Raw genomic sequence first — 9,850 nt, 5'->3', positions numbered from 1 at the left:
GTGGGATGGAGCAGGAAGTATGGGGACGCTTTTTTAAAAAAAATGTAAAAACCCATTCTACGTTCCATTGATATAATCTCTGCTCACGTGCTCTGGCCAGTTGAATCGAGGGTAACAGCCGTAAATTCAAGCTGCCATTCTTAGAAAAGAAAGAGTGAGTTATAAACTTTTCTGAGCCACTTTTCAAGCTCACAGGAGGCGAGAATTTCATACTCAACAGATAGATTTTTGGTGGAGTTTTATCTTGAGGTGCTCACACACTGCCCTGCAGTCTTAGGGATTAGTTTGGTTAGATAAGTCTGTCTTCTGTCTCTTTCCCACCACCCTCTGTCCCACGTCCCTGTCCCACTGTAGATCTAACTTGCTCTCCTGTGTCCTCATGCAGCTCCAGTGCTGAGGTCCTACATGTCTTTACCTCTTGTCTAAAATGTCCTTGTCTGTGTGCCTGATCCCGTCCTCTTGTCCGCCCCACTAACCTGAGCTGTTATGCCCCACTCCAGACCAGCTCAACTCCGGTCCTCTTCCTGTCAGTGGTGCAACCTGGTGTAGGCTTGTTTGAACGGGGCGAGCCCGGTGTGAACGGCCGCCCGCACGCTTCAAGCACAAGCACAAGCACTTAAAGCACTTTAGCTGCGCCGCTACTCGTCAATGCATGCAGTTAAAGACAATTGGTCCTTTCTGCATCTGCATACCTTTGCTTCGAGGTAATGTCAGATGAAACAGTGTGATACTGTAAGAAAACAATAATAACCCAGGGAGGGAAAAAAAGAAAGAGAGAAAAAAAACGAAGCTACACCAGGACTTCTGACAGCCAACCTAGCGAACACCCCTCAGACATTTTCCGTTCAATGCAACTATTTTTCTTTTTTGTTGTTGTTGTTTTTGTTTCTTTGAAAAATGCTTGTATGATCGTATGCCAACAAATCTCCACAAGGTGGACACAGCACCAAATATGCATTCACACGAGTGGTAGGGGGTCTGAGGGAGGAGGCAGGGTCCTCCCCGACGAGCTTCCTGCCCGATGCTCTCCCACATCCTGTGTAAAGACTTGAAAAGTGGAGAGAGTGCCGACAAAGAATGCTTGCCCAGTAGCTCGGTAGCATGAAAATCGGCTGTACACTTCCTTTAATAGACAGCAGCAACTTACAACCAGCCTGTTGGTGCTATATCCCATCTATTCAAAGACTTGATGTACGGGGAGGAACATACATAAAAATATGTTTAAGCTATTCCCTCCCTAATATTTGTAAGTGTGTCTTTTTATATATATTATTATTATTATTATTATTTCCTGGCCAGCTATGTGTCTGACTAGACATCATGTACAGTACTTAAAAATGAAAATTATTTATCTAAGAAAGAACTATAAGCTGATCCAAACTAGGTTTTCTTATGAACAATTCAGTGACTCACCGATTGCACAGCAAAGTCTATATGATTCAGTGTATTTTGGGGAATATAATCACTAATGAATGTTTTATTTTTTAATGAACCTTTTCCTTCTGTTGCTCAGCAGTATCATTTGTAAGCTCCGTGCCCAGCAGGCGAGCTTCAGCCTCGGGGCCGAAATCTGTGTCAGTCAGTCACTCAGGTCTCTGGTCATCTTAGTTCACTGCTCCTTCAGGCCGGTGAACCTCTCACCTCTCAGTAAGTCACTTCTCTCCATGCACACCCAGCCATCCCGCCTCAAGTCTGTTAGTGCAGAGCCAGGGTCACACTTCTGTAACGTCACTTTTTATTTTTTATTATTTTTTTCTCCCTGCTGGTCACGTTAAAGACTCTCTCTGTTCACGGGTAAATGTACTTTTGTTTTTCATTTCAAGTTTATCCTCTGATTCAAGCTTTTCATGATACTAAACTAGAAATCACACAGCTATTATTTTCTGAGAAAAGGAAATGATTTTGATTCAAAGTATAATTTGTATTTAATGTCTTTTTTAAAATAAAAAGTGAACACATTTTAAGATGCCGTCTCTGAGGTGTGTGTTTTGTCTTGTGTTGTCAGCAACAGCTAATGGAGCGATCACCTCAGCTTCACTTCTGCAATCAGGACACAAAATTTGCTCCTGTTGAAGTCCTTGAATGCAATCAGGCTCCCCTCAGTCTTGGAATGTGTCAATAAGGATAAAGCAAAGGCTCAATTTGTAAAGAATAAAAATAAATCTGGTGGTGCCAGGCAGGCTGGCAGTGGGCACGAGAGGTTGAGGCGAATTCCTGTGCCCGACCAAGGCAAACAGAGAGCGGGTCAAAAGGCAGCGCAGAGCTGCAAGTCCCCGCGATCCGTCTAAAGTTAGACAAGGACCTCCACTTTAGATCGCCGTGATAACACTGCACACAAACACACACCCAATATAGAAAAATGTGGTCCGGGAGTGCATCTGCACACACACTTTCATAATCCTGATGAAGCTGTTATGATTCTGATGTTATGATTCCACAAAATAAACCAGCCTGAGGTGACAGGCCAGGAAGCACATAGTTGAGGTTAATGTTTTTATTAAATATATCACCTTTTTTTCATACATTACATCTCAATTACAAAAGTGTACATACACACGAGTGAGCAGTTAGTCACTTTGGAATAGACTCACATAAACAATAATTCTCTCTCCAACAGCAGCATGTAGGTAGAGCGGGTTCACTGCGGGACTCGCTCCTTGTGGTCATGTGTTCTTGGTCAGAGAGAACAGCAACGTGTAAAGTAAAATAGCATTTTCTTTTGACAGATACATTAACACAACGGACAACAGACACATAAATATTGGAGGTAGGTTAATGTAGAAATACCCGTCTGAGAGGCGACGCAGGGAGTTGCCGCCTGTCATATTATCTGTAACCCCATGGAATCATGGGAAATGGTTTCTGAGACTGTTTAAGGATTCCAGACTGAGAGTTTTGCATTCACTGACAAGAGCTGATCATGTGTCACATCAGGAAAAAAAAGACAATCACAAAAAAAGAAGACATAACAATGGCAACAATGAAAATGAATCATAAAAACAACATTTAGAAAATACTTCTAAATGACATTTGGTCACTCAGTGCTTTTGTTCTTGCTTGGTTTGTCACAAACCAAACCTCCAGACAACTCCTTTAAGGGTAGAGCGAGCTCAACTCAGCAGTGGAGTTACTCAGGGCCAAGATACATATATACACTTTATACACCCATAAAAATAATAATATAATAACAATAATAAGGCAAAGAAATGATATAAATACTCATAAAATAATTACAAATAACAAATAAAAAGAAATAAAATGGAAATAAATAAGGCTGAAGAGTAGAAGTAAATGCATCAATATTAAAATCTTCTTTTCAGAAAACAAAAATAGATTTTTTCTCTTTGGGACGGGTGGAGGGAGGGAGGGAGGGTTCAGGGTGGTTGGGACCAGCAGCCCCACAATGACAGTGTACCTGAATTAAACACCACCATGGACAAGATCAATAAATAAACAGCTATCAAAAAGGAAAAAATCAGTGGCTTGCTTCTTCTTTTTCTGTTCTTGTGTGAGATCTGCATCAGTGGTTGATCTCTTTAAGGGCACTCGGCGTCTGCAGGCAGGTCGGTCGATCCTAAAATCTTCTTGCCGTTCCAGGAGCTCACACACCAGCATCGACCCCTCTGTCCGTCCAGAGAGGACTCACACTGCAGAGACACAAAACCCTTTTACTTAACTGCTTTCATTTTCATTCCTGGTGTGATGCACACATGTATGGTCATGCAGCACTGACTGGGTGACATCACGCTCAAAACAAAAACAGACACACACTCTGAGGTGCTGAACAAATCCCTGCCTGCAACCCTCACACTCACACACAATCATTCTGAAGCTGTGGTTGACATAATCTTGGCTCTCACACACAATTTGGTGAGATTATTTCATGCACGCACACACACACACACACACACACACACACACACACACACACAAAGCTTGAAGACACTAACCTGTTTTGGTTTGTAAAGCCCACGTTTGTCACAGTTGGGGAGGTAGAATCTGGTTAATTTGTCTCCTAATTTCTGCTGGGATTTGGCAATCTTGTCCAAGGCTCTCTGCAGCTCCACATGACAGGGCCCCTGTAGAGGAGACAGGTGAGTAAAGGGTTAACAGAGCTCTGCACAGAAATAATAATCCACACTGCTTTATTATCAGTACACACGTGGGCTGACATCAAACTGCATGTAAAACTTGTAATAACAAGCATCCGCATCCTCTCTTCCCCTCCATCATCTCCTCAAACGGCGCATGAGCTCCCCCTTGTGGTGCACCAGTCCTCCCCCAAAAACCTCCCCAAAAACTTTTAGTAACTGCACACAGAGGATTTCACCTCTCAATGATAGTACAGTGTTTGGCTCGTACCGTTTCCAGCAGCTTCTTGCGGATGGTGACGAGTTTGGCTTTCATGCTCTCCTGAGCGTCGGCAGCAGCCCGCGGGTCGTAGGGCTTACTGTGGCCGGGGAGGTAGTGGCTGGAGCCGGGGTCCGAGACGATGGCTGCGTTCTCCATCTCAGCCTCTGGCTCTCCCTGATCTGGAGGAGGAAATTGAATGAATGTGAATCGGGGCTGACTGGATGTGACTGTGAGCGGCTCCAGAATGCATCAATCAAGTGTTCCGGTGTTGTGTTAAAGAGGATTTGCTGGATGTGGATGTAAATGTCGAGGTTATAGGCCTACCTTGTGTCTGGGGCTCGGGGGTCGGCTCGGGCTCAGTGCTCTCCGTGCACACGGCTTGTCCCCGGGTGAGGGAGTGCAGCGGCCGGGGGTCGCCGGGTCTCGGGGTGCACCTCAGTCCGGAACCGCACGGCGCCGTGTAGATCCCGCACAGCTCCCCAGCCGCCAGGGCGCAGGCGAAGCAGCATCCACAGCCGGGCTCCCGCAGCACCTCGGCGCAACCGGGCGCTACCGCTGGACACTGGCTCAGCTTCTCCGGAGTACACGGGGCGCATCGGATCGGCTCTGGCCCCACCACCGGGGACCCCAGCGTCCCTGTGGCCAGCACGGAGCACACCGCTGCCACCACGACGTGCCGCAAATATAATCCACCCGTGGCCAACATAGTGAGCTGGATACTAAATATAGAATATAAAATGTAGAGCAAGGTAGAGAGGATGATGAGAGGTGAACGCCGGTTCTTGCTCAGTTGTGTCTTTCGTTTGATTTTGGGAAAATGTCTAACTGTGCGTTGCGCGCAGCCGTATTTATAGCCGGGTCCTCTGTGAGTGTTTGACGCATCGGCGTTATGAATGATTTCTGAAAAGAAGGTGTGATGATACGATGGGCTGTGATTGGCCCGCCTGTGTCCGGTCAGGCAGCTCATTTGAATACAACATCACGTCAATATTTATTTTGGAACAGGCAGTGCCTGCACGTATCGCCGCCGAGTGACGACACCAGTGTTTGATGTTTCAATCAAGGACCCCCCTTTCTCACCCCGGTGCTACTGAACTACTTTACCCCACCACTGTGCCACACTACAGTAACAACACACAGGCTGAGAGTTTGATTGTTTGTTTTCAAACCTTCGTGGATGAGCCGGTTTCAGAGGTGAAGCTCTTAGTCTTCCTCTCCTCAGAAACAACGCTCTATTCATGAGAGTTTTTCCTTTAATTGTCTGCTACAAACTTCTTACACAACTTTGGGGAAAACTAATAATGAGCGCAAATTACGCACGCCCACGCTGCGCGGGGAGCGTGGTCCCGCTGAGGGCGAACCGGCGGCTCTAATGTGACATGAGAAAGCATCCGTGCGCCGCAGAGGGACAATTAATCCAACTTTCAAAAATAGCTGCGCAAATGAGGATCACCGTTTTACGCCAGTGAGTCAGGAACTCGGGACTCCCGGGTATGTGAGCTCTGTGTCCCTCTGGCGCGCACGAAGCGGGCTTTGGGCTCGGTCCAGGAGATGTCCAGTTGTAATTACCCGTTTCCTGCGACAATAATAGACCAAAGCTTTGAATGGGGGCTGCGCTGACATGGCCGCAGACACGTCCCTCGCCTTGCTCCTCTCTGGGGGCTTTAATGGTCCCAGTGGACAACATGCACGTCTTCACGGGTCTCTGCGGGACATTTGGCGTCCTGTCACGGCCATGTGAGAACGAATCTGAAAAGGGACTTTAAAAAAAGACGCACTGCCCCTTTATTTTATTGATCTATTTCCACATGAATTAATCAATTATCTCCTTATATCACTTTCTGATGCAAGGAGCTCCACTGTGTCATGGCTCCGTGCAATTGCTTGATCGGATTGCGTCATCTGTCAACTGGTGTTAACAGTCGCTCTCACGTGATGGCCAGATTTGTATTCCTGAAAGCTCCAGGCTAAAGAAAGCTTTCAGTGTAATCTGAGGAGGCACCGAACGTTTTCTAGACCTACTGCCCTCCATGGCATGCTGATGGCTTTATCCCAGTGTCAGAAGGTGAATTCAGGCCAATTACACAGCCAGAGTGCAGGTTATTAACGCTGGTGGAGAGTAATTAATAATAATAATAATAAACTTTATTTATATAGCACTTTTTAAAAACACAGTTTACAAAGTGCTTTGACAAAACAAAGCAAAATTGCAGAGGACAAACGAAATAAATGGCATTTATAGTTAAACAATTTGAAACAAATAACTGAAGAACAGCAGTCATGAAAAAAATGAATAAAATAAGCAAAATAAAGAAATGGAAATAAATCAAATAGGTAAAATAAACAAAACAAATAAATTCATATAATAAAGTCAAACGGTAGGAGCAGGAGCAAAAGCAAAAGGACGACATCTCATAAAGGCAAGTCTATAAAATGGGTTTTAAGAAGTGATTTAAAAGATTTACATTCATTTTTTAAAGATTTATTTAAGTACATTTACTGAATGTAAGTACTTATCTTGGGTATCCCTACTTTACACTTTTGTTTCTCTTCAGTTTATATTGCACATCATATTTGTCTGACAGTTAGTTACTTCTTACTTTCTACAGTATCATTTTCATTGGAAATATTTGATCATTATAGATTTAACCCTTCAAATATAAAGTAGTTAAAATGAGCTCCAACTGAATCAAACATCAACATTTTAAAGTTATCTACACATTAATGCATCAATAATAGTAGCCTTATAATATATATAATAATAAGTATATTTACTAATATAATACTTTGAAGTCCTTCTGCAAAATGAGTACTTTTATATTTTCATAGTTTCAGTACATTTTGCTGGATACAAATACTTAATATACATTAACGGGCATTTTTTTTCTGAATCAGTGCATCATATTTTTTAATAACCATCTTTAATAAGTGGTAAATTGAATTGCTCAAGTTAGGTAAAAGTGCCATAAACCTACCCTAAACTTTTGACTAGTTGAGGTTGTTGTCTGGTGTTCATATGTATTTTAAAGGACTTGTCATTTAATGTGAGGGTGGTATCAGCTTCCAAAACTGTCTTTCTTTAACATTTTTGCCACTTAGACTACAGATTGTGTCTTTACCCTGTAGTACTAAAGATGCATGATGGCGTTGACATGTCATCAGTGTTGGCGGATAAAGGCTTTAAAATGAAATATCGGCTCAAAATCTGCTGATATGATGGGACATTAAGGTGATGCTTTAATTATCTTTAAATCACAACACGATCTGTAGTTTTCTAATCTTGTCCAGTGAATCTTTGTTTTTAAAAGCATTGTATGTCTGCATCAACCAGTTGGCCGTCTGGACAGACTTGATGTGCTCTGCTATTATATTGTAAAACATATGTGCATATACTGGTATCAGCATCTGCAATCGGCCAGAATGAGTTGGAAAGTATCTGCAAATTGGATATTCTGCACCCTACTTAATATAAGTTTCCCTCTATTATTTCCCCTTAAGTAGCTTTACAGGTTAAAAAACATCTCATCCTCGACTGCCTGACAGAATCACACACTGTGTATCCTGCACTATGTTGTTCCAGCTCTTCATTCAACCTATGCAAAGTTTTACACTGAAGGAAACATTCAGGCAGACTGCATGCTTTGAACCATTTCATCAATAGGAAATATTTTGTGCAGTTTTACACACAGTTCCCCAAAAATCAGCCTGATTTATAATCTTTATAATCTCCACTGAAGTGTAGAAAGAAGGTCAGTATGTTTGAACACATTTTGGCTGCACAGCATGTGTTTGTGATTACTGACCCACCAACAGCACAATGAGGTTCAAGGGTTTAAGAGGAAAGAGGCTGAATTTAATCCATCCTATTAATAAAACATGTCATGTGTGCACTTGTGTAGCCCATACAGTATGTCCTACAGGATGTCCTACTGTTTGTTTTTTCTCACTCTCACTGAACAGGAAGTCCTTTAATTCATAAAGAAACAAGCCCACTCTCATCATGAAAACACTGTTCCACTTCTTACAATGACGGAAAGTTGTTTACTCAAGTACTCCACTTCAGTACGTCCAAGTTTGTCCAACAATGAAAATTCAGTCATTATCTACGAGAACAACGTTGCAGCATTCTCCTAAACAACTGAAGTAGCTTTGGACTTGTTTTAAAACGTTAGAAAACAACTAAAGAATAAGCACAAAATGAGCAATATCCAGTGAAGGATCTATTTAGCTCTCAGACTGTTAATGGCATCAAAACGTCACACCGCCATCCCGCCCTGAATTTGATTCACCTGTTGTGGCTCTGTAACAACCTCGAAAAGGCAGTGTGAATGGGGCTTTGGATTACGCTAGACGAGCTGTATGGAGCCATTTAGTTTTTTCTATTGTTTTTTCACATTTCAAAACAAGTCCCCATCTACTTCAGTTGTTTAGAAGAATGCTGCAACGCTGTTTTGCTGTGACGCTCTAGAAATGTTTTGAGGACTACGACACTTCACCTGACTTTGCATCAGCATGGGGGTGAGCAGAAAACGACTGAAATGTTTTTGGTGAACTTTTCCTTTAAGAAAAGAATCTAAATACTTGTTTGACCACCACCCATGTATCTGCTAAAGTAATGCACAGCCATTTAAGTGTTAAAAGTGTCCATGCTACAGCTGCAGTCACATGTTTCCTGATGTACACGCGGTACATTTGGCTCAGTGTGTCCTCAGTTGAACGGCACTCCATGTTCCTGTGAGGGAATATGGACTCTTGGGCCACTGGAAGCCAGAGCATGGATTGGACGCCGCATGGCACGACATTTATTTTCATTTTACCCAAATGTTCAGCCGGAGTTTTTATAGATTTAACCTTAACTCCAAAACACTTTTAAAAATAGTTTTTACAGGCCTACACGCCTGTGCAAAGCCCGTCTGTCTGCAGCGTCTTATGATATGGCCTCATATGGCTGACTGACTACTGAGGTAAAGCATAACATGGGCTCATCTATGTAATTAGCCAGTTGATGTAGAGACGGAGAGACATGAGGGATTAAAACATTAAGAATTCTCATGGAAGAGCCACATGTGGTAGCTGACAGATTATTTTTTTTGAGTGTGTGCTGTCGGATCAGAGAGGCAGAGTGGGCAAACAGAACAGAGTTATCTCAGGTCAGGGACAGACCTACTTTTTTCAAAAACACATGTGCACAGCGGGCTCCATCAGAGCCCCGAGACCCCGGCTGAAGAACCACAAAGCCCTTGTATGGCTGCTGCAGGGTTTGTGTTTGGGAGCGCGATGATAAGCAGGGTTTTTCCATCTCTTTCACATGTCACATGATGCAGATCAAACGGTGCTTGGCATTGAACGTCCCAAGACTGGAATGTTTACCTTTGACAAGAGCACCAGGAAAAACATGCTTGTTGTCTCGGGAGCTGCTCACACCCACATATACAGACACACACAAATACACACCCTCGCCCTCCATTTATGGTGATTTAAACCTTGCCCTTTGGTG

The 9,850-nt window shown here is 43.2% G+C and overlaps 1 protein-coding gene across 1 annotated transcript; it reads right to left on the bottom strand.

Moving 5' to 3' along the window:
- Window positions 1-2,479: 2,479 nt before the first annotated feature.
- Window positions 2,480-5,136, bottom strand: LOC141004823 (insulin-like growth factor-binding protein 1). Its single transcript, XM_073476489.1, has 4 exons — window positions 4,678-5,136; window positions 4,363-4,532; window positions 3,951-4,079; window positions 2,480-3,647 (listed from the first exon to the last, which is right to left on the bottom strand). The coding sequence occupies exons 1-4, from the start codon at window positions 5,057-5,059 to the stop codon at window positions 3,537-3,539; spliced, it is 792 nt and encodes a 263-aa protein (XP_073332590.1). The 5' UTR covers window positions 5,060-5,136; the 3' UTR covers window positions 2,480-3,536.
- Window positions 5,137-9,850: the final 4,714 nt, after the last annotated feature.

The sequence above is a fragment of the Pagrus major genome, chromosome 11 (genome assembly GCF_040436345.1).
Source record: "Pagrus major chromosome 11, Pma_NU_1.0".
Taxonomy (NCBI): Eukaryota; Metazoa; Chordata; class Actinopteri; order Spariformes; family Sparidae; genus Pagrus; species Pagrus major.
The sequence above is the reverse complement of the archived record's forward strand: the minus strand, read 5'-3'. Positions and strand labels throughout refer to the sequence as shown.

Bases quoted from the DNA above. Each gene is read 5' to 3' on its own strand.
- LOC141004823 (XM_073476489.1), bottom strand. From the start codon at position 5,059: ATGTTGGCCACGGGTGGATTATATTTGCGGCACGTCGTGGTGGCAGCG. The intron at 4,080-4,362 runs GTACGAGCCAAA...TCTCCTCTACAG, and splicing joins GCAAGAAGCTGCTGGAAACG to GGGCCCTGTCATGTGGAGCT. The intron at 3,648-3,950 runs GTTAGTGTCTTC...GTGTCTCTGCAG, and splicing joins GGCTTTACAAACCAAAACAG to TGTGAGTCCTCTCTGGACGG.